At 48.0% G+C, this 24,440-nt stretch overlaps 1 protein-coding gene and 1 pseudogene across 3 annotated transcripts; both read left to right on the top strand.

The window, feature by feature from the left end:
• Positions 1-625: 625 nt before the first annotated feature.
• On the top strand, positions 626-13,753 carry TFE3 (transcription factor binding to IGHM enhancer 3; the record flags this gene model as incomplete). Of its 2 annotated transcripts, XM_080719252.1 has the most annotated exons (10): positions 626-744; positions 2,891-3,004; positions 4,319-4,622; positions 5,735-5,980; positions 6,151-6,255; positions 7,976-8,093; positions 10,459-10,515; positions 10,701-10,776; positions 12,666-12,813; positions 13,223-13,753. In XM_080719252.1, 10 exons carry the CDS (start codon positions 626-628, stop codon positions 13,652-13,654), a joined length of 1,719 nt encoding a protein of 572 aa, XP_080575378.1. In that variant the 3' UTR covers positions 13,655-13,753. The 2 variants fall into 2 exon arrangements, with proteins under 2 accessions (XP_080575378.1, XP_080575379.1); XM_080719253.1 differs by lacking the exon at positions 6,151-6,255.
• An 8,777-nt stretch (positions 13,754-22,530) lies between these two features.
• Positions 22,531-23,628, top strand: LOC308279095 (peptidyl-prolyl cis-trans isomerase D-like; annotated as a pseudogene). The gene has a single exon. The product of its transcript is annotated as a peptidyl-prolyl cis-trans isomerase D-like (transcript).
• Positions 23,629-24,440: the final 812 nt, after the last annotated feature.

The raw sequence follows: 24,440 nt of genomic DNA, 5'->3' as shown, positions 1-24,440 counted from the left end.
TTAGCGACCTCTGCTCGCTGATAGGCCATTGGTGCGCAGACGCAGAAGACCCAAGGAGCGGCATAATATTATCTTGCAAAGGGCTAATTGAGAAGAGAGGGAGTGGCTCAAAGAGCGACGCAATCGTGGAGGCGTGATTCAACCTAAGTACTCCTCGTCTATTTGCCTGTGCCATTGAGGGCGTGGGCTAGATGCCCCCTTCTCTGAATGAGGGCGGGTAGAATACGCTGTTCCTTATACCTTGAAGGCGTGGTTTAGGGCGGATCCTCAAATAGCCCCTCAGCAAGTGGCTGCCTTACTTAGGGGGTGTGGCCTGGCAAGCGGTCCATCCCCGGTGTGGTCACTTCCTGTGGAGTTTCCCCAGCTCAGGGAGGAGGGGGAAGAGGATGAGGGGGAGGAGGGCGGTCGTCCGGGGTTAGGTGTGGGGGGGTGTCAGTCCGTTCAGGGCGGGGGATGACTCACGGCCCATCCCATCTCTCCGACGCCGCCCGCCCGCGCAGAGCTAGCTCCATGGCTTAGCGGAGGAGGAGGCGGTGGCGAGCGGGGGGAGGGGGACTCTTATTTTGTTAGGGGGACCGGGCCAAGGCCCGACCGGCCTGGCAGGGCTCGCCCGGGGCCGGGCGTCATGTCTCATGCGGCTGAGCCAGCTCGGGACGGTGGCGTAGAGGCCAGCGCGGAGGGCCCTCGAGCCGTGTTCGTGCTGTTGGAGGAGCGCAAGCCAGCGGACTCGGCCCAGCTGCTCAGGTGCGGGGCCGTCTGGGGCCGGGAGTGCCAACTGGGGTGCCCCGGGGCCTCGTCGGGCGCCCGGGACTGGGATTGGAGGCCCTTGGCCTAAACTTGGAGGATGTCTGTGCTCCTGTCTTGGGGGGGGGCACCTAAGGAATCCGGTAGTGGCCTGCTTGGACTGAGGCTTAAAGGAGTCGTGGAAGGAGTGCATTAAGGGGGACCAGGGTCAGATTTGGGGGGTCCTTGACTGGGTCTAAAAAGGTAGATTCTGAAGTGTCCCCAAAGTGCTCTGAGATAGCTGAACTTGCAAGGTTGATCAGAGGCTGAATTTGGGGTCCCGGAGTTGGATGTGAGGGGAACGAATTTGAGGGGACACTGTCAAGTGAGGCACTGATTTTAAGGAAATCCAGGAGTGTTCTTCCCTTGGAGTGGGAGAAGGGGTGCTGGAGAACAGAGGTGTTGTTTGGGGAGCTTAGTGACTCTCAGTGGCTGTTTGCTCTGTTTGGGTTAACATTGAATCTGGAGGGATTGGGGCTACTTCAGATCTGCCGTGTAGGACCAGCCTTGTGAGTGTGTGTGGATGAGCAAAAGAAGAACATTCAACGAGCCTTGACCAGATTAATTATTTTACTGCTGTCCACCCACCCGGCTGAGAGATAGTGGAAAAGCCCTCTTCCCACACCCAGCAGGGGCTTGAATGGGAGACTGCTAGGCAGACAGAGAGGTTGGAGATAATGCTATCCTTCTACCTCTGCAACGCCTCGACCTTATTTGGGAACCCAGAGGAGGGTCTTGTTCCTGCTTCCACTCACCTCCGAACCAGCCCTGCCCTCTGCCTACCCACACACCCCCTCTTCTTTTTATCCCAACTGCCTCTCAGCTCCTGGGGGCTAATCTCGAGTCTCTCCCTAGAGCTGGCGTGAGTACCGATTGCACCATCCTGGCCTTGGTGGGTTCTCTCTCTGGCCTCTTCTCACTCCCATCCACAGGCAGGGAGCTCCATCCCTCTACCCACTCCAGAGCCCATCTCTCCCAACTTCTGTGCAATGGGTGTGTGAGCAGGAGAGGGGGCTTTGCCTCCTTTCTGCTTGGAATTGTGCTGAGCTCAGCGGCTCCCCTAGCTTCCTCTTCCTGACTTCCTGGGTGGTTTTAGGGCCCCATCTGAGGGTAAGGAGAGGAAGGAAGACAGATCCTTGGGGAGGAGAGAGGATTTTTGTCAAGTAAAGTCACCCATAACCTCTCAGAATTTTATATCTAACTACATTCAAAGGTGCAATTTATCCATGTGTGTGTAAGTGCTCCTGGACATTAGGGCCCTTGTACCCAGCTTGGCGGGCTGAGTGAGAGCCTTTCTGTGTATCCATTCACCATCTTCTAATCCCATACAACCACCTAGATCATTGTAGTGATGGGCACAATTGGAAGAGAGGGTGTATATGGATTCTTGTTTTTGTGTGCCAGTGGCTCTTGGTATTGGGGATGTGTACGTGTTGATTTATTAAAAAAAAAAAAAAAAAAACAGGAGAGGTCTGAAAAGTTTCCTCTAGTTAAAAGAGTGCTACTATAAGGCAGATCAGCCTCTCAAATTCTCGCTTGTAAATCCAGACCGTTGGCGTGAGGGGAGCCTTTCATGTTTCCATTTTTATATTTGGGTGTGTATCAGCATCCCATGAACTCTGGCTGGAGCCGGGAAAACTCCTTTGCAAAGTGGTAACTCTTCGTGTCAAGCGATGAAGGAATTGTGCTTAGTTCTCTTTGTGATGTGTTCAAGTTTGTGTTACAATGGACTGTTATGTGGAGGGATGCTCCTACCTGTGCGTCTAGCCATGATCTCTCTTTGAACTGTCCAGAAAACAGTAGGGAGCGTGGGGACTGGGAGAATTCTGAATGCATAGGTGAGAATCCTATAAAGTGAATTGTCCTTGTTTGCTTTAAACCCTGTAGGTTCTCCTAAGTGATTGCTGGAGCAAGGGGGTTGGGATTCCAGGCTCTTAAACAACTCTGGGTAACTCAAAACAAGAGGGTGGGGAACAGAAGTAAGAATTCTTAGTGGTGGTATCCAGCAGGGTGGCCAAGTATGCATGAGGACCCCTCCCCCTCTGTCTCAGGAGAAAAGAGAAGAGTTCTCCAGACAATCACTGACCACCATCCCTCCCACCCTCAGCCTGAACTCTTTGCTTCCGGAATCCGGCATTGTTGCTGACATTGAATTAGAGAACATCCTTGATCCTGACAGCTTCTACGAGCTCAAAAGCCAACCCTTGCCCCTGCGCTCCAGGTATGACTGGCTTCTCTGACTCCCCTCCCAATTCTCCATGCCTCTCCCTCTCTGATTTGGCCTTAATGGCCCAGATTTCTATTTGATAAAGTTTGGGGCCGGAAAGAGCATGTTGTCACACAGGAAGGCAGATGGACAAGCTAGGTGGTCTCCAACCTTACCTCCCTGCCTCCCCCCCCCCCCCCCCCCCCCGCCACCCATTCATACACAAATATGCCTTTAAGCCAGGAGTTTCCAGATCTTAGGGCACGGCCTGCCCCCCACGTGGGCGGAGCCACAACCATAGCCCCTGCCTAGCCCCCTCCCATACTCTTCAGACCCACCTGCCCTATGGCTTAGGAACCCTTGCTGGTCTCTTTTGCCCCAGCCTGGAAGTCTAAATGTGCTGAGTCATCCGCCCGGGCTCTAAGAGAGGGGAGGGGACCTGGAAGAGGGGCCGGAAGAGAGGATTGTGAAATCTCTCAGATTTTTGAGACTGACTAGCTTTTGGGACCAGAGGCCAGGCAGGGGGAGAAGGGAGGCCTGTGAGTGCCCTTTTAGGCCGATGCCTACCCCCCAGAAGCTCAGAGAGCATCTCTAGCCCCAGATTGGGCTAGGGGGCTCTCTGCATTGCCAGTCCACTGCCACAGTCTGAATTCTTCTTTGGCTCACCTTTAAATAGGATAATGTTGAGCCAAGTGTGGTGGTGCACACTTGTAATCCCAGTACTTGGGAGGCTGAGACAAGAGGATCGCAGGTTCAAGGACATACTCAGCAAGTAGTGAGATTCAACAACAGAGTGAGACCCTATTTCAAAATAAAACTAGCCAGGCATGGTGATGCATGCTTGTAATCCCAATACATGGGATGCTGAGACAAGGAGGATCGCAGGTTTGTAGCCAGCCTCAGCTACTTAGGCCCTCCATAACTTAGACCCTGTTTCAAAAAATAGTTAAAAATAGGGCTGGGGGAGTAGCTCAGAGGTAGAATGCCCCTGGGTTCAATCCCTAGTACCACAAATAATGATGATGATAAATAAATAGGCTAATGTTCCCTCTGACAAAGCCCAGCAATGGCATCTCCACTTAGAATATGAACTGGTTCAAACCTAAGCTTCACCATGAGTACTGCGACTGGGTCTGGTTCCAGTGTCTCCTCCCATCAGACCCTTAAGGACCACAACCAGGCCTGGTTCCTGTGTCTGTCCCATCCACGTTGTGGCTTCTGAAGGCAGAAAACAGGCCTGGATCCTGTGTCTGCTCCAGCACAATATGACCCTTACCTTTGGGAAGAGACTTTTAGCTTACCTGTGGCCCCATATTTCCCATTCCACAGCCTCCCAATATCACTGCAGGCCACACCAGCCACCCCAGCTACACTCTCTGCATCGTCTTCTGCAGGGGGCTCCAGGACCCCTGCCATGTCGTCATCTTCTTCATCACGAGTCTTGCTGCGGCAACAACTCATGCGGGCGCAGGCGCAAGAGCAGGAGAGGCGTGAGCGTCGGGAACAGGCTGCAGCCACTCCCTTCCCCAGCCCTGCACCTGCCTCTCCTGCCATCTCTGTGGTTGGCGTCTCTGCTGGGGGCCACACGTTGGGCCGTCCACCCCCTGCTCAGGTGCCCAGGGAGGTGCTCAAGGTAAGGTGAGACCTAGAGGCCCTGGGAGTTCCTCCTAGTGACTGAGCAGTGGTCACAGAAGCAAGGGGTGGTCTGCCTGAGTTCCTGGTATCTTTTGGATGAGGTCCTAGGATTTCTAAGGAAGGTTCCTGGTAGTATTTAAATGGTCTGTGCTCATGTCCCTTGTGTTTAGTGTTTAAGGTGTCCTTGTGGACTTGTGAGGGTTTTTAGGGGGCCATGAGGATTTCTTGGTGGGCTATGGAGGATCCGGAGTGTCCCAAGTGGCCCCTGGCTTTGTAGGATGGGCTTCATGTGTTAGAGAGAGTAGATTAGAAGTACTTATACCATTAGAATGTCTTGAGGAGCCTCGGAGTAACAAAGTACTCTAGAAGCTTTGAAAGATCTTGCCAGCAGTGGTTGTATCTTGGGGACTGTGAAGGATTTTTGGGGGGATACTGGGGATGGATCCCAGGAACATTCTACCTCAGAGCTATACCTCCAAGCCTTTTTACTTTGAAACAGGGTCTCATGAGCCCCATGCCTGCCAGATTTGGCTATGTAGTTTGGTGATAGGGTGCTTGTTTAGCATACACAAGACTCCAGTACTCTTTTTGTATGTGGCACTGAGGAGTGAATCCAGAGGCATTCTACCTCCAAGCTACAACACTAGCCCTATTGTTTGTTTATTTTGAAACAGGGTCTCACTGAGTTGCAAAGGGCCTCACTAAGTAGCTGAGGCTCTCCAGAAACCGTGATCCTCCAGTCTCAGCCTCCCAAAAGCTGGGATTATAAGTGTGTGCTACCATGCCTAGCTTTTATTTTTTATTTTGAAAAAGGGTTTAAGTTGCTGAGGCTGGCCTTGAACTCACAATCCCCCTGTCTCAGCTTTTCAAGTACTAAGATTACAGGCATATGCCGCCACACCTGGCTTGTGAAGGATTTTTTAGAAAGGGAGTTTGGGTCTTTGGGGAGGTGTGGCCGTATTTTTGAGGACTTCTCAAATTCTAAGCCCAGGATGCCCACTGAGCCTAGCAACAGCTGAGTTAAGAGGATCAGGGTGAGGCTCAGAATCACCCCTCTGAGCCCTGTTCTACCTTGCCCCTTTTTCCCCCCCTGTCTTGCTTATCCCACAGGTACAGACCCACCTGGAAAACCCGACACGCTACCACCTGCAGCAGGCGCGCCGGCAGCAGGTGAAACAGTACCTGTCCACCACACTTGGGCCCAAGCTGGCTTCCCAGGCCCTTACCCCACCACCGGGGCCTGCCAGTGCCCAGCCACTGCCTGCGCCTGAGGCTACTCACGCCACTGGCCCCACCGGCAGTGCTCCCAACAGCCCCATGGCATTGCTCACCATCGGATCCAGCTCAGAGAAGGAGGTAAGAGGCCATAGACAACCCTACTGCACCCTGCTTCCAATTCTTTTTGTGGTGCTGGGGATGGAACCCAGGGCCTCACGCGTGCTAGGCAAGTGCTCTACCACTGAGCTGCACCCCAGCCTCCCCTTCCAATTCTTCTAACCCTTTGCAATATTTACTTCTGCCCCCAGATTGATGATGTCATTGATGAGATCATCAGCCTGGAGTCCAGTTACAACGATGAGATGCTCAGCTATCTGCCTGGAGGCACCGCAGGGCTGCAGCTCCCCAGCACGGTGAGGCCCTGAGATGGGTGGTTGGTCTGAAAATTAAACAATCCTTCTATCACTAAGACTACACCCATGCTGGCTGTGAATATAAGAGACCCTTGCCGTGGGTTGTACTAAAAGAGGGGGGATTGTACACCATTGCTCGTGGGCATATGTTGAGCTGCATGGAGTGGTGGCCAGGTGGCCCTTATAGATTTTCATATACATGGTATGGGGAATTAATGGCACTATTAGGGCATACCCGGGTGCTTGGGCTTTGCTATGGGAAATACCAAGAGGTGGGAATCATGCAGGTATTTGAATGTCCCAAAAAAGTCAGGTCATTGGGACATAATCAAACTATGTTGTGATTGGAACATATCAAAAGGTTCAAAACTTGGTATGGGTTATAACCAGTGGGTGGACCTTGTAGTGGTTGAAATGTATTTTTGTGTGTGTGTGTGTGTGGTACTGGGGATTTGAACCCAGAGGCATTCTACCTTTGAGCTAAATCTCCAGCTTGATTTTATTTCTTATTTGGAAACAGGGTCTCACTAGGTTGATGAGAGTTTCACTACTTGCTGAGGCTGTCCTTGAACCTGTGATCCTCCTATCTCAGCCTTCCAAGTGCAGGGATTATAGGCGTGTACCACCATGCCTGGGTGATTAGAATGTATTCCTCCTTTTGTAGTGAATTGGGCCAAGAGGCAGGCACCTTATAGAGGGCTGTTAAAACTTCCTAGAGCAAGGGATGTACCAATGTAACATTTTGACTCTGGAATATTCTAAGACTCTGAAAACATGCTTTAAGGCATCCCCAAGTAGCCATGGCTTTGGTTTTTTTCCCCTGTGTCTTATCAAAAGGATAGAAGCATTTATAAAAATGGTACCATTTGGGGTTTGGGGTGTAGCTCAGCAATAGTGGTTGCCTAACATGTCAGGGGCTATGGCTTCTATCCCACCTCCACAAACTGATTTGGACACAGCTAGAGGTTGAGACCTTAGGTTAGACAGATGCAGCAGGCTGGAGGAGGTTTCAAGACATGAGAGTTCATCAGAAGGTGGGACTTCGGTGTACTTACATATTAATGAATTGCACTAGATTATATACAAGATAGTGCGAAGACTGAATTGTTAGGCAAAGAACCCCGAGAGATCAGAATATGCATGAAGATGCTAGAAGAAGGAGACCATGGTAGGTAAGGTGGTACAGCTTGATCACAGGGAAAGACTGGAGATTAGGTTGGAATTCTCCAGAAGGGCAGATTTTGGATGGAATGTTGTCATGACAATTTACCAAGGTCTGAGAAGATTGGGTTGTAGTGTTCCAAGAATGTTGGATCGGAATGTTGTGCAGGGAGGAGCTAAAGGACTGGAATGTCGCATCAGAGCTCACAAAGACCTGAGAATAATGGTTTTCCAGCATTTCTTTTCAGAGCCAGCCCTAGGGTTGATGAGAGGGGCTTCAGAGACCACTGAGGCATTTGAGGGGCCTGGCAGGGCTGGTAGGCATGCCAGCTAGGCTCTGATCGCCCAGCAAAGCACGGGAAGTCTACTTTACTCTGTCCCTCTCTTGGGTTGCTGTGTGAAATCGCCTTGAAGAATTAAGAGTTCCTGGGAATTGGCCAATCCTTGCATTAGAGGGCCTGTCTTTGGGAGGTGTGGAGGGTCAGGAGCCTGGTTCTGAGGAAAGGCCAAGCCTGGGACCAGTTCCCAACCACTGTTTCTGTGCCCTCACTGTCCCCAGCTGCCTGTGTCAGGGAATCTGCTTGATGTGTACAGCAGTCAGGGCGTGGCCACACCAGCCATCACTGTCAGCAACTCCTGCCCAGCTGAGCTGCCTAACATCAAACGGGAGATTTCTGGTAAGTGCTAGGGTCTTGGCCCCTTGCGTCCACTTTTGACTTGGGCTGAGCCCCAGGTCTGCCAGATTTGGCCATATAGCTTGGTGATAGGGTCCTTGTTTAGCATACATGAGACTCCAGTATTTTTTTTTGCAGCACTCGAGAGTGAGCCCAGAGGCATTCTACCTCCAACCACACCCCCAATCCTCTTATTTATTCTTTATTTTGAAACAGGGTCTCACTGAGTTGCAAAGGGCTTCACTAAGTAGCTAAGGCTGTCCTTAAACCATGATCTTCCTGTCTCAGCCTCCTAAGTACTAGGATTACAAGCATGCACCACCATGCCCGACTCAAGACTCCAGTACTCTTTAAAAAAGACTAAGCTAGCCGGGCGTGGTGGCGCACGCTTGTAATCCCCGCGCTTGGGAGGCAGAAACAGGAGGATCGCGCAGGTTCGAAGCCAGCCCCGCACGCTGACTTAGGAGACCCTGTTTCCAAATAAAAATGTAAAAATAGGTCTGGGAGTGTAGCCCGGAGGTACAAGGGCTTCCAGGAACCCCAGTACCACCAAAAAAAAAAAAAGACTAAGCTGCTTTCCCCCTTTTTCTTTCTTTTTTTTGTGGTACTAGGGGTGGAACCTAGAGGCTTTTCTATCTCCAGTGTATACACCCACACCTATTTTATACTTTATTTGGAAACAGGGTCTCACTAAGTTGCTGAGAGCCTCACTAAGTAGCTGAGGCTGGCTTCGAACCTGTGTGATCTTCCTGTCTCGGCCTAAGGGTGGAGATTACAAACGTGCGCCACCACGCCCAGCAAGAGAGGCACTTTAAAAAGTCACTTCAAGAGCCAGGTGTGGTGTTGCACGCTTGTAATCCCAGCTTTTGGGAGGCGGACACACAGAATCGCAGTTTAAGGACAGCCTCAGCTACTTAGTGAGGTCCTTTGCAACTCAGTGAGAACTGTTTCAAAATAAAAAAACAGGGTTAGGGGTGTCACTCTTGGGTAGAATGCTTCTGAGTTCAAGCCCCAGTACCACAAAAAAGGAAAAAAAAAGTCACTGCAAGCTGGGTGTGGTGGTGCACACCTTTAATCCCAGTATTTGGGAGAGTGAGATAGGAGGATTCCGGATGCTTAGCCAGCCTCAGCAACTTTAGGGAGGTCCTCAGCAACTTAGTGAGAGCCTGTTTAAAAACAAAATAGAAAGCTGGGCGAGGTGGCACACTGTAATCCCCGCACTTGGAAGGCAAAGACAGGAGGATCGTGCAGGTTCGAAGCCAGCAGCGCTGGCTTCCAAAAAAATAAAATAGGTCTGGGAGTGTAGCCCAGAGGGAGAAGGGCTTCCAGGAACCCCAGTACCACCAAAATAAATAAATAAATATAAAGTAGAGCTGAAGGTGGGTCTTCTCAGAGTAAAATTCCCCTGGGTTCAATCCCTAGTACCACACACACACAAAAAAAAATCACTTCAAAAAAAATTTTATAGGGGTTAAATCGGTGATGTGTATATGTATGTACACACAAGTTTTTTACCCCAATATGATGTATGAGTATAATGCACCAATAAAAAGTTTAAAAAAATTTTAAATATCTGAAAAAAAAGTCACTTCAAGCCAGGTGTGGTGGTGCACACTTGTAATCTCAGCTTTTGGGAGGCTGAGGCAGGAGGATCATGGTGTGTGGCCAGACTCCACTACTTAGTGAGGTCCTTTGCAACTTACTAAGACCCTGTTTCATAATAAAGAATAAAAAATAGGGCTGGGGGTGCAGCTCAGAGATAAAATGCTTCTGAGTTCAAGCCCCAGTACTGCAAAAAAAAAAGTTACTTCAAGCCAGGCTCCATAGCTTGTATACCTACAGTCCTAGCTACTGAGAAGCCTGTGGTGGGAGGATTGCTTGAGCTCAAGTGCTTAAGATCAGCTTAGGCAAAACAATGAGACCACATTTCTTTAAAAAGCCACTTCCCAGCCAGGTGTAGTGACACATGCCTGTAATTTCAGTATTTGGGAGGATGAGAGAGGAGGATTGCAGGTTTGAGACCAGCCTCAGCAATTTAGTGAGATACTGTTCCAAAGTAAAAAATAAATCTGGACATGAAGCCACATACTTGTAATCTCAGTACTTGAGAGGCTGAGACAGGAAGATCGTGGCCAGCCTCAACTACTTAGTGAGGCCTTCGACAACTTAATAAGACCCTGTTTCAAAATAAAGAATGAAAAACTGGGGTGGGGGTATAGCCCAGAGGTAGAATGACCTCCAGTTCAATCCCAGTATTGTCAAAAAAGTCACTTCCCTTGCTCCCCAGCCCACCAACCCTCTCTCTGCATCTGCATGTATTCCTTCCTTCTGTGCCAGGACGCCCTGACCACCCCCCACTCTCTTCCAGAAACTGAGGCGAAGGCCCTTTTGAAGGAACGCCAGAAGAAAGACAATCACAACTTGAGTAAGCCTGAGAGCTTGCACACCTGCCCACGCGCTGCACAGCCCTGCTTTGCTCTAAGTCCCAGCCTTCCCTCCATGCGGAGCCCTGCCCTCCAATGGCCTCCAAGCACCCCGCTTTCTCTCTCCCCTCCTTTGCCCATTGACCATTCTTTCCCACTCTTTCTTTCTCATCCCTTGCCTCCAAAGTTGAGCGTCGCAGGCGATTCAACATTAACGATAGGATCAAGGAGCTGGGCACCCTCATCCCCAAGTCCAATGACCCGTGAGTCGGGCTGGGGGCCCCAGGCCAGCGGGAGGGGTGGGTGGGTGCCCTGTGCTGTGGAAGTCATTCTTTGGTGAGCCTTCCGCCTAAGTAGCAGTTCTCCTTTGGTCTCAGACTGAGTGGAATTTGTAGACCCTCACTGGTCCCCATCTAAGATTTTAAGTGCATGATATTATGGTTTTTATGTCCTCTCTGCTCCCTGTAGGATATACATACTTAGTATTCTATTCATTTAGCACTTTATGCATTCAAGATTGATTTATTGAGGATCTGCTTTGTGCCAGGTACTGTGCTAGACCCTGAGGGCACCAGTGGGAACAAAAGAGGCAAAGATCCTTGACCTCGCGGACTTAGTTTTTAGTGGGGACAGAGAGGATACAAGATCAATAAGTAAAATCCATGAGATCCATCCAATGAGTGTTACGGGGAAAAAATAAAGAACAGAAGGAAGTCAGGCGTGGTGGCACATGCTTTTAAGCTCAGCAACTCTGGAGGGTAAGGCTGGAGGATTGAAGTTCAAGGCCAGCTTGAGAGAAGGATCACAAGTTCATCTTAGTGAGACTCGGTTTCCTAATAAAAAATAAAATAGAGCTGTGGGTAGAGTTTGGAGGTAGAATGTAACACACACACACACATACACAGACACATAGGTGACACACACACAAACACACACACACACAGGTGCACGCACACACCTGGCAAGAAAGTGAGACTCTTTCTCAAAGTAAATATGGAAGTCAGGTGTGGTGGCACATGCCTGCAATCCCAGTACTTGGAAGACTGGGGGACAGAAGGATCATAGGCTCAAGGTCAGGCTCAGCAACTTAGCGATACCCTGTTTCAAAAAAGTAAAAAATAGCCTGGCGCACGCTTTTAATCCCTGCGCTTGGGAGGCAGAAACAGGAGGATCGCACAGGTTTGAAGCCAGCTGCACTGGCTTAAGAGATCCTGTTTCCAAATAAAAAAGTATACAAAATAGGTCTGAGAGTGTAGCCTGGAGGTAGAAGGGCTTCCAGGAACCCCAGTACCACACCAAAAAAAAAATGTAAACGCCAGGCATGGTGGCGCACACTCGTAATCCTAGCATTTTGGAGGCTGAGACTAGAGGATCATGGTTCCAGGACAGCCTCAGCTACTTAATGAGGTTCTCTGCAACTTAGCAAGACCCTGTCTCAAAGAATAAAAATAGGGCAGGGGGTGTAGCTCGGAGGTAGAATGCCCCTGGGTTCCATCCCCAGACCCGCAAAAAAATGTAAAGTATGGAAAGGGCTAGGGATATAGCTCAGTGGTATAGCTGCATTCAACTCCCAATACCTCAAAAGAGAAGAAAAACAAAAGAAAGACGGTGAGAGGGAGTGTCAGGGAGGGTGACTGCTAGGAGTAAGGAGGGTGGGACCGGACAGACCACACCTGAAAGGAAAACATCTGAATAAAGAGCCTAAGGTTGATGGAACACCTGCTCAGCATGTGCATGGCCCTAGGTTTCATCTGCAGCACTGCCAATGAAAAAGCCAGGCAGGGAGCCACTTAGATGTTTAGGCAAGAGTATTGTAGGTAAAGGACACCGCTAGGAGAGCAGCCCTGAGATGGGAGTAGATTTCCATGTCTCTGAAGCATTAAGCAGCCAGTGAGGCTCTAGGGAGCAAAATCAGAGGACGTACAAGAGATCCAGGAGGTGTCAGGTCACAGAGGGCTTCCAGGGTGTGATCAGCACTGCTGGAAGGTTCCAGGCAGGGGGTTTTCACCCCAGCATTTCCTACCCTGGATGTGCTGCCACCTCAAGTTTTAGGCATGTGGTAGGGTGCTCCATCAACCCAGCACAGTCCCTTCTCAGCTCCTAAGGCTCCACATGCAGCATCTCCCCTCTTTCCTTGCCTTGGGCCACACAGGGAGATGCGCTGGAACAAAGGCACCATCCTGAAGGCCTCAGTGGATTACATCCGCAAGTTGCAGAAGGAGCAACAGCGCTCCAAGGACCTGGAGAGCCGGCAGCGATCCCTGGAGCAGGCCAACCGCAGCTTGCAGCTCAGAATTCAGGTCCGGATGGAGGAGGTGGTGTCAGGAGTGAGGGTGGGGTCTTCCTGCAGGCAGAGGCAGAGGAGCAAGCCAGGGTTTCCCCTCTTGGCATACTTGGGATCCCCAGACTTTCTGACTCATGATGATGACGAGGATAAGTAACAATCACAACATTACTAAGAATACTAATGAATATCCACTAATATATGTGGTACTTACCTTGTGCCATGAACTATGATGAGAGCTTTATATTCATGATCTCGTTAATCCTCACAACATCCATGTAAGGCGACAGGAACCTTTATTAGACTTTATTTGCAGTGAGAGTGGCGGGGGATGAATTGGGATATAGGCAACCTGCCCTTTTAACCATTACACTCCATCTCTGACTCAACTGCATCTTATTCTGCCCCAATCCTATTTTTTACAGGAGCTAGAACTGCAGGCCCAGATCCACGGGCTACCAGTACCTCCCAACCCAGGGCTGCTTCCCCTGGCCTCTGACAGCCGCAAGCCAGAGCAGCTGGACGTTGAGGAGGAGGGCAGGCCAGGCACAGCGACATTTCACGTAGGGGGGGGGCCTGCCCAGAATGCTCCCCATCAGCAGCCCCCAGCACCACCCTCGGATGCCCTTCTGGACCTGCATTTTCCCAGTGACCACCTGGGGGACCTGGGAGACCCCTTCCACCTGGGGCTGGAGGACATTCTGATGGAGGAGGAGGAGGGGGTGGTGGGAGGACTGTCAGGAGGTGCCCTGTCCCCTCTGCGGGCTGCCTCAGATCCCCTGCTCTCATCAGTCTCCCCAGCTGTCTCCAAGGCCAGCAGCCGCCGCAGCAGCTTCAGCATGGAGGAGGAATCCTGATTGGGCCTCATCCCTCCCCTGGGATTTCCCCACCCAGGAACTGAGGAGGAGTCAGGATGAGGCCCCGCCTTTTCCCCCACCCTCTCATGAGACTGCCCTACCCAGGAATTCAGGGGGAAAGAGGAGATGTGACCAGGCCCCACCCCTGTAATAGGCAAGGAGGAGGAGTCAGATGAGGCCACACCCCTTCCCCCAAAGGAACAGCCCAGTGCAGGTATTTAGAGAAGAGGGCTGTGAGATTGGGGTCTCTCCTTTGGGGATCACAGACTTGCCCCTGAACTGAGGGTCCCACCCTTGCCCAGGAGAGAGGAGGAGACTGAGGTCCCAACTCTGTCCCCTAAAGGACTGCTCTAACCAGGTCTCCTGGAATAAGAGTTGTTAGGATACTGCTCCATCCGGTCTCTGGGAACCGCCAGCAAACCCATGTTGGCACTGGAAGAGGAGCCAAAATGATGGAGGTCCCATCCCTGGGGGTTTAAGCCCTGCCCCTTTCCCGTGAACCTTGAACTGCCTAGGTAAGGTACAGAAGTGAGGCTGTGACCCGGCCCCTTTCCTATAGGAAGAGCCCAGCACAGATATTTCAGGTGTGGAAGACTCATGGCTTACCCCACTTAGAGATCATGGCCCTGCCCTTGGCCTTTAGCAACATCCCATGCAAGCATTCCACACCGCAGGGAGGAGCGGTACTTAAGCTCCCCGCCTTAACCTGGGACCAACCGGACCTGACCTAGGAGGGCTCTGAGTTGACCCTGCTCCTGGAGGAAGGGGCGGAAGTTGAAATCCTACAGATTGACTTCCCAGACCTAGGTCTGGAGTAAGAGGCCTCTGACCTTGGGCAGAGTCCTGCCTTCCTCATTTAGGGAAAGTTTGGGGAGGGGATGGGGATTAGTGAGGCCCCAGCCCAGGTGCCCAGAACCAGCACCCCAGCATTGTTCAACATGTAGAAGACCAGGGTGAAGGAAGGGTCCCTTCTAGGGAGTTCCCCAGCCCAGGAAGAAACAGAAGTCTCCCCTGTAAGACAAGCTTGGAGGAAGGGATACAGAAATGTATTCTACCCTCTCATTTGTTTATCTAATTTTTTATTGACCCTACTCAGAAGCTAGGTCACCCACAACCTCCATCCCCCACCCAGTTCTCCATTTGGAGGATTCTCCCTGTTTTCCCAGTTATCGAGACACTCCCTACCCATTCCTGCCACCTATACCTGAGGTCATCAGCTTTGGATTGCTGGGGCCAGGCCCCAAGGAGGGTATACTGAGGGGTCTGTAGGTTTGTGATTAAAGTAATAAATGCTAGGCGTGTTTGATGCGCTTTTAACTTTGGCAAAGAGTCTCATATCCTTGTTTTGACTGCAGTGGATGTGGCCTGTGCAGGCCAACAGGGATACAAGTTTGTGGAAGAAACATTTCAGAGGGATGGATAAGGGGATTTACAGGGAAGAGGGCAGAGAGGATAGCCACCTGTAAGCAAAATAATCCTTCCATCTTATTGGCCTGCCAATAACAGATCTTAACTGCTGCAATTGTTTCACCTGATTTATTTCCCAGAAGAATTTTGTCAGAGATACTGCTATTCCTGCCTGTTTCCTGTTTGAAGAAGCCTAGGAGTAGAATTTAAATAACTTCTGAAGGTGGGCAGGCTGTAAGTAGACATGCTAGATGGTAAAATGAGGGGAATAAGGACAGAAGAGAAGGAAAATATCCTTGTAAGTTGAATTTTTTTTTTTTTAGCTTTATGATGCTGAGGATGGAACCCAGAGTGTTACCCATATGAGGCAAATGCTCTATCATTGAGCCACACCCTCAGCCTTCCAAGCTCACTTTTGCCCTGTACGGTACTGGGGACTAAACACAAGGCCTCATACACATTGGGCAAACACTTTACCAATGAGCAATAACCCCACCCCCTTTGGGTTTTTTTGGAGGGGGGGCTTTATTGGTACTAGGAATTGAACCCAGAAGCATTCTGTGTCCAAGCTATACTCTCAGCCCAGTTTCATTTCTCATTTGGAAACAGGGTCTCACTAGGTTGCTGAGAGCCTCATCAAATTGCCAAGGCTGGCTTTGAACCTGTGATCTTCCTGTCTCAGCCTCCCAAGTAATGGGCCAAACCCCTTTTTTATTATTTTATTGCGGGTCTGGGGATGGACGCCAGGGGCATTCTACCTCTGAGCTATACCCTCTGTTATTTATTTATTTATTTATTTATTTATTTATTTATTTGCAGTACTGGGGATGAAATCCAGGGGCATTCTACCCCCGAGCTACATCCCCAGCCATATTTTTTTTATTCTTTATTTTGAAACCAGGTCTCACTAAGTTGCGGAGGGCCTCACTAAGTAGCTGAGGCTGTTCTTGAACCATGATCCTCCGGTCTCAGCCTCCCGAATGCTGGGATTACAAGCGTGTGCCACCACGCCCAGCCTTTTATTCTTTATTTTGAAACGGTCTCACTAAGTTGTGAAGGGCCTCACTAAGTAGCTGAGGCTGTCCATGAACCATGATCCTCCAGTCTCAGCTTCCCAAATGCTGGAATTACAAACGTGCACCACAGTGTCCAGCAATTTATTTTATTTTGAGACACGATCCCACCAAGTTACCAAGGCTGGCCTCAAACTTATGACCCTCCTGCCTCAGCCTCATAGGTAGCTGATAATAGTTATGTATCATACAAGCTCACATAGGAAACTATTAATGAAATATATGATATACATAATGGCCAGGTGTGGTGGCATGCACATACCTATAATCACAGTGTTTGGGAGGGTTGAGGCAGGAGGATCACAAATTTGTTGCCAATCTGGGAAACAGACACTATCTCCAAAAAAAAGGCTGGTGTGTAACTTGGTGTTAAAGTGCTTGCTTCCAGGTACAAGGCCCTGGGTTCAATTGCCAAGCACCATTAACAAAAACCCATAAAGAGCCAAGCTTGGTGGCTCATGCCTATAATCCCAGTACTTGTGAGGCTGAGAAAGGATCCCAGGTTCAAGAACAGCCTCAGCATACAGTAGTGAGATTTAATCAACCTAGCAAGACCTTGTTTCAAAATAAAAATAAAATAGGGCTGTGGGCATAACTCACAGGTAGAATGCCCCTAGGTTCAATCCCCAGTAAAATGTATACACACACACACACACACACACACACACACACACGCACAGACTCACATGCACGGGCACACACCATAAAGGTAGAGGAACAGGGAAACAGTTCAATTTTGGAGCACACATTGACATTTGGGGATTATTTAGTTTTAGTTTTTTTGGGTTTTTTTCGGGTTTTTTTAGTTTTCGTTTTTTTGTACAGCGGATTGAACTAGGAGCATTCTACCTTCAAGCTATACTCCCAGCCTTATTTTTTAATTTTGAAACAGGCTGGGCATGGTGGTGAACATTTGTAATCCTAGTACTTGGGAGGTTGAGATAGGAGGATTGCATGTTCGTCGCCAGCCTCAGCCAACCTCTTGAGGCCCTCTGGCAATTTAGACCTCACAATAACAATAAAATTGGGCTGAGGGTATAGGGCTGAAGGTATAGCTCAGAGGTAGAATATCCCAAATTCAATCCTCGGTACCACACACAAAAATTATACTGAAACGGTCTCATTGGGTTGATGAGTCTCATTACTTGCTGAAGCTGTACTTAAACCTGAGATCCTCCTGTCTCAGCCTTCCAATTACTGGGATTACATGTGTGTGCCACCACACCTGACTTTTTCTCTTTTCTTTTTGTGGTACTGGGGATTGAACTCAGGGGCATTCTACCTTTGAGCTATACCCTGGACCCTATTTTATTTTTATTTGGAAACAGGGTCTCATTAGGTTGCTGAGAGTCTCACTACTTACTGAGGATGTTCTTGAACCTGCAATCCTCCCAAGTATTGTGATTACAGGCACACGTCACCACACCCAGCATTGTGTTGTTGTGTGGTACTAGGGATGCAACTCAGGGACATTCTACCTCCGAACTATACTCCCAGCCCTATTTTATTTTATTTTTTATAGTACTGGGGATGAAACCCAGGGGGCATTCTACCTCTGAGCTACACCACCAACCCTATTTTTTATTTGGCCTTTCTCTCTCTTTCTTCTTTTTCCCTTCCTTCCTTCCTTCCTTCTGTGGTACTGAGGAACCCAGGGGTATTCTCCTTCTAAGTTATACTCCCAGCCTTATTTTATTATATCTTTTGAAACATGGTCTTGATATTTGCTGAGGCTGTGCTCAAACTTGGAATCCTCCTGTTTCAGCATCCCAAGTACAGGGATTCCAGGGATGCACCATCACACATTTTGGCAGATTTTTTTGAAGATTTAAAAGAGTTTATAAAAAGATAGAAATACAGAAGACAGTTACAGCCCCCTGCCATTCAGGAGTGGCATGGGGGGGTTGTTTTGAACGAAATCACCATGGGAGAATTTTTGTGTGTGTGTTGGTCTGGGGCTGGAACCCAAAGGCATTTGTCCTCCGAGCTGCAACCCCTGCCCAATTTTTTATTCTTTATTCTTTATTTTGAAACAGGGTCTCACTGAGTTGCGAAGGGCCTCACTAAGTAGCTGAGGCTGTCTGCGAACAATGATCCTCCGGTCTCAGCCTCCTGAATGCTGGGATTACAAGCGTGCGCTGCCACGCCTGGCTACCATGGGAGAATTTAAATGAAGAGCTTTGTCTCAGTACTTAGGAGGCTGCAACAGGAGAAGATGGAGGTTCAAAGCCAGCCTCAGCAATTCAGTAAGGCTCACATCAACTTAGACCCTGTTTCCAAATAAAAAATAAAATAGGGTTAGGGGTGTAACTCAGAGATAGAATGCCCTGAGTTTAATCGGCAGCAACACACACACACACACACACACACACACACACACACACACACCAGAAATGAATAGTATCAAGTATCTTGATGAAGAGGAAAAATATTTGTTTCTGGAATTCCTCAAACGGGCTCTTAAACTCAGATCAGGCCTGTCCCCTGCATCTCTGCCACCAGGCTATGAGGCCTGAATGCTGGGACCAGGCCTACTTCCTGCATATCTCCCATCACACTGAACGCTGAGTGTTGTGAGAGGGCATGATCACTGCAGACTTCCCCCCTACAAGATAACCACCATATTTGCTACCTTTTTTATTTATTTATTTGTTTATTTATTTATTTATTTATTTACTTATTGCAGTACTGAGGATGGAACCTGGGGGTATTCTACTCCCTGAGCTGCACTCCCAGCCCTACTTTTTTATTCTTTATTTTGAAACAGGGTCTCACTGAGTTGGAAGGTGCCTTACTAAGTAGCTGAGGCTGTCCGCGAACCTGCGATTCTCCTGTCTCAGCCTCCCAAGTATAGGGATTACAGGTGAGTGCCACCACAGCTGGATTTTCTTTTTTCTTTTGTATTCTTTTTCTTTTTTCTTCTTCTGGTTTTTTTTTTTTTTTTTTTTGGTGGATGGCACTAGGGATTGAACCCAGGGGCATTCTACCTCTGAGCCATGCCCCCAGCCCTATCTTATTTTTTATTTTTGAATCAGGGCCTCCCTGAGTTGCTGAGTCTGGCCACAAACTTGCAGTCCTCCTGTCTCAGCCTCCCAAGTATTGGAATTACTAGAGTGCCACCAAGCCTCCTTTGCTCTTTCTAACTTGTCACTCAACTCCTCAGGCCTGGTCGCTGAGTCCCTATCACCAGACTGGTGACTCCTTGATACCATTAGTTTTCTCAATGTTGCTATACTCTATTTTTGTTCATGAGGATTGAGCCCAGGGGCATTCTACCTCTGAGCTATAGTCCTAGCCCTTTTTACTTTATTTATTTATTTATTTATTTATTTATTTATTTATTTATTTGTGGTACTGGGGGTGGAACCCAGAGGCTTTCTACCTCCGGGCTATACTCCCAGACCTTTTTATATTTTATTTGGAAACAGGGTCTCACTAAATTGCTGAAAGCCTCACTAAGTAGCTGAGACTGGCTTCGAACATGTGCGATCCTCCTGTCTCAGCCTCCCAAGCGCGGGGATTACAAGCGTGTGTCACCACGCCTGGCTCTCTATTTATTTATTATAATTATATATCTATTTTTTTGCGGGTCTGGGAATGGAACCCAGGGGCATTTGACCTTTGAGCTATACCCTATTTTTTATTCTTTATTTTGAAACAGGGACTCACTAAGTTGCGGATGGCCTTACTAAATAGCTGAGGCTGTCCGTGAAGTGCGATCCTCCTGTCTCAGCCTCCTTGTAATCCCTTCCTGGGATTACAAGCGTGCGCCACCATGCCCGGCTCTTTTTATTTCTTTATTTTTTTGGTGGTACTGGAGATGGAACCCAGGAGCCTACTACCTCTGGGATATACTCCCAGACCTATTTTTTAAAATATTTTACTTGGAAACAGGGTTTCTTAAGCCAAATGAGGCTGGCTTCGAACCAGCACAATCCTCCTGTCTCAGCCTACCAAGCACAGGGATTACAAACGTGCACCACCACACCTGGCTAGTATTCTTTATTTTGAAACAGAGTCTCACTAGGTTGCTGAGAACCTCACTACTTGCTGAGGCTGTCCTTGAACCTGTGATCCTCCTGTCTCAGCCTCCCAAGTACTGGAATTAGAAGCATACACCACTATGCCTGGCTATAAGTCAAATTCATATATATATATATATATGTGTGTGTGTGTGTGTGTGTGTGTGTGTGTATGCATATGTATGTATGTGTGTGTATATATATAGTGTGTGTGTATGCATATGTATGTATGTGTGTGTGTATATATATATATATATATATATTGTGTGTGTGTGTGTGTGTGTGTGTGTGTGCGCGCGCGCGCGGTACTGGGGATTGAACCCAGGAGCATTCTACACCTGAGCATCCAGGCCTATTTTATTCTTTATTTTGAAACAGGACCTCACTCACTAAGTAGTGAAGGTCCTCATTAAATAGCTGAGGCTGGTTGTGAACCTGTAATACTCCTATCTCAGCCTCCCAAGTACTGGGATTGCAAGCGTGTGCCACCACACCTGGCTTTATAAAGTATCAACAACTTAGTAAGACCCTGTTTCCAAATAAAAAATAAAATAGGAGCTGGGTGTGGTGACACATACTTGTAATCCCAGCATTTGGGAGGCTGAGACAGGAGGATCAAGGTTCGCGGACAGCCTCAGCTACTACTTAGTGAGGCACTTTGCAACTTCGTGAGACCCTGTTTCAAAATAAAGAATAAAATATAGGACTGGGAAGCCGGGCGTGGTAGCGCACACTTATAATCCCAGCATTTGGGAGGCTGAAATAGGAGGATCATGGTTCGCAGACAGCCTCAGCTACTTGGTGAAGCTCTTTGCAACTCAGTGAAACCTGTATCAAAATAAAGAATCAAAAATTAGGGCTGGGGTGAAGCTCAGAGGTAGCATGCCCCTGGGTTTCATAACCAGTACTGCAAAAAAAAAAAAAAGGCTGGGGTATTAGCTCGGAGGTAAAATACCCCTGGGTTCCATCCCCATTACCACAAAAATAAAGTAAAATAGGTCTGGGATTGTAGCTCAGAAGTAGACTGACCCTGGGTTTAATCCCTATCACCACAAACACACACACACACACACACACACACACACACACACTTCTAGCAAAGGGATAACTCTTCCTTACATAAGAATTCCAAAAGTCGGGCATGGTGGCGCACGCTTGTAATCTCAGCGCTGGGGAGGCTGAGTCAGGAGGATGGCACAGGTTTGAAGCCAGCCTCAGCTATTTAGTAAGGTTCTCAGCAACGCAGTGAGACCCTGTTTCCAAATAAAATAGAAAATAGGTCTGGGAGTAAAGCCCAGAGGTAGCCTCTGAGTTCCACTCCCATTACCACCAAAAAAAAAAAAAAAATTCCAGATGGAGCTGGGCATTGTGGCACATACCTGTAATAGCAGTACTTAGGAGGCTGAGACAGGAGGATTGCAGGTACAAAGCCAGTATCAGCAACTTAGTAAGATTCTCAGAAACTTAGTGAGACCATGTCTCAAAAATAAAGCCAGGCTTGGTGGTGCATGCTTGTGATTCTAGTACTTGGGAGGCTGAGGAAGAAGGATTAGAAGGTTCAAGGACAGCCTCAGCAAATAGTAAGACTCTCATCACCCTCCGGGAGATCCTGTTTAAAAATTAAAATAAAATTGGGCTGAGGGTTTAACTCCGAGGTAGAATGCTCCTGAGTTCAGTCCCCAGTATCACAAAAATATATACATACATAAGACTAGGGGTGTAGCTGGGAAGAATACCCATGGGTTTAGGCTCAAGAAAAAAAAGGAAAGAATTCAAATGAGCTTGGGCTGTAGCTCAGTGGTAGAATGTTTGTCAAGCACACCTAAGCTCTGGGTTTAATCATCAGTACTAGACAAAAAGAATTCCAAATACTCAATGTAGAAGGAATGAGTGAAGTAGACATTTTTCATTCAAATTCCACTGTGCACTGTGCCAGATGCAGTGGTACACACCAATAATCCCAGGACCTGGGAGGCTGAGACAGGAGGATCCTCAGTTTGGGGCCAACTTCATCAATTCACTGGGACTCTGTTTCAAAATACAAAGTAGAGAGCTGGGCGTGGTGGCACATGCTTATAATCCCAGCGTTCTGGGAGACCAGAGGATTGCGGTTCTCGGACAGCCTCAACAATTTACCAAGGCCCTTCGCAACTCAGTGAGACCCTGTTTCAACAATAAAAAGACTAAAATATAGGGCTGAGGGTGTAGCTCAGTGGAATCAATGCCTCTGGGTTCCATCCCCAGTGCCACAAGAAAAAGATACAAAGTAGAAAAGTCAGTGAGACCTGGTTTCAAAATAAAGAATAGGTCCTGGAGTGTGAGCTGTGGGTAGGCACACAGTCCCCAGGTCCTGTTCCACACGCCTGCACTCGAGATGTCGCACCCATCCCCGCAGGCCAAGCCCTCCAACCCCAGTAACCCCCGAGTCTTCTTTGACGTGGACATCGGCAGGGAGCGAGTTGGTCGAATTGTTTGCAGATATTGTACACAAAACTGCAGAAAAATTTCGTGCATTATGTACAGGAGAAAAAGGCATTGGAGCTACGACTGGGAAACCTCTCCATTTCAAAGGATGTCCTTTTCATTGAATTATTAAGAAATTTATGATTCAAGGTGGAGACTTCTCAAATCAGAATGGGACAGGAGGAGAAAGTATGGTGAGAAATTTGAAGACGAAAATTTTTATTATAAGCACAATCGGGAAGGCTTATTGAGCATGGCGAATGCAGGCCGCAACACAAACGGCTCTCAGTTCTTTATCACAACAGTCCCAACTCCTCATTTGGATGGGAAACATGTGGTATTTGGCCAAGTAATTAAAGGAATAGGTGTGGCGAGGATACTAGAAAATGTAGAAGTTGATGGTGAAAAACCTGCCAAATTGTGCATTATTGCACATTGTGGAGAACTGAAAGAAGGAGATGATTGGGGAATATTCCCAAAAGATGGTTCTGGCGATAGTCATCCAGATTTCCCTGAGGATGCAGATATAGATTTAAAAGATGTAGATAAAATTTTATTAATAACAGAAGATTTGAAAAACATTGGAAATACTTTTTTCAAATCCCCAAACTGGGAGATGGCCATTAAAAAATATACATAGGTTTTAAGATATGTGGATAGTTCGAAGGCTGTTATTGAGAAAGAAGCTAGATCCAGGCTGCAGTCTATAGCCCTAAACTGTGTGCTGAATATTGGTGCTTGTACACTGAAGATGTCAAATTGGCAGGGAGCGGTTGATAGTTGTTTGGAGGCTCTTGAAATGGACCCATCAAATACGAAAGCACTGTACCGCAGGGCTCAAGGATGGCAAGAATTAAAAGAATACGATCAAGCACTGGCTGATCTTAAGAAAGCTCAGGAGATAGCGCCAGAAGATAAAGCCATCCAGGCAGAATTACTGAAAGTCAAACAAAAAATAAAGGCACAGAAAGATAAAGAGAAGGCGGTATATGCAAAAATGTTTGCTTAATAAGGATTCAGAGTTGCTTATATAGCCAGTGAGACAATGTTAAGAATTACTGTGTGAGCCGGGCTTGGTGCCTCACGCTTGTAATCTCATCATTTTGGAGGCTGAGACCAGAGGATTGCGGTTCAGGGACAGCCTCAGTTACTTAGTGAGGCCCTTTGCAACTCAATGAGACCCGGTTTTATCAAAATGAAGAATAAAAAATAGGGCAGAGGTGTAGCTCGGAGGTTGAATGCCTCTGGGTTCCATCCCCAGACCCCCCCCACACACACACACACAAAAGTAATGTCTGTATGTGACCCTAATGTGATAACTTTGACTTTTCAGTTCCTCATTGTTTACAGTTTAGAAATATTGAAATAGGTTCCCTCTTAATAAAAAATGTTATAAAATACAAAAAATATAAAGAATAAAAAATGGGGCAAGGGATGTAGCTTGGAGATTGAATGCCCCTGGGTTCCATCCCCAGACCCTAAAAAAAAAAAGAAAAAAGAAAAAGAAAAGAGCTGGGAGTGTAGCTAGGAGGTAGAAAGACCCTGGAATTAATTTCCAGTACAAAAATTAAAAATATGCTGGGCCTGGTGGCGTACGCTTGTAATCCCAGCATTCTGAAGGCTGAGACCATAGGATCAAAGTTCGCGGACATTGTCAGCTACTTAATGAGAGCCTGCGAAACTTGGTGAGACCTTGTTTCAAAATAAAGAATAAAAAATAGGGCAAGAGGTGTAGCTCAGAGGTAGAATGTCCCTGGGTTCTATCTCCAGATCTGCAAAAATAAATAAATAAACAAATAAATAAATATTTAAAAATTCGCC

This window comes from Muscardinus avellanarius, assembly GCF_963383645.1.
Source record: "Muscardinus avellanarius genome assembly, chromosome: X".
NCBI lineage: Eukaryota > Metazoa > Chordata > Mammalia > Rodentia > Gliridae > Muscardinus > Muscardinus avellanarius.
The sequence above is the reverse complement of the archived record's forward strand: the minus strand, read 5'-3'. Positions and strand labels throughout refer to the sequence as shown.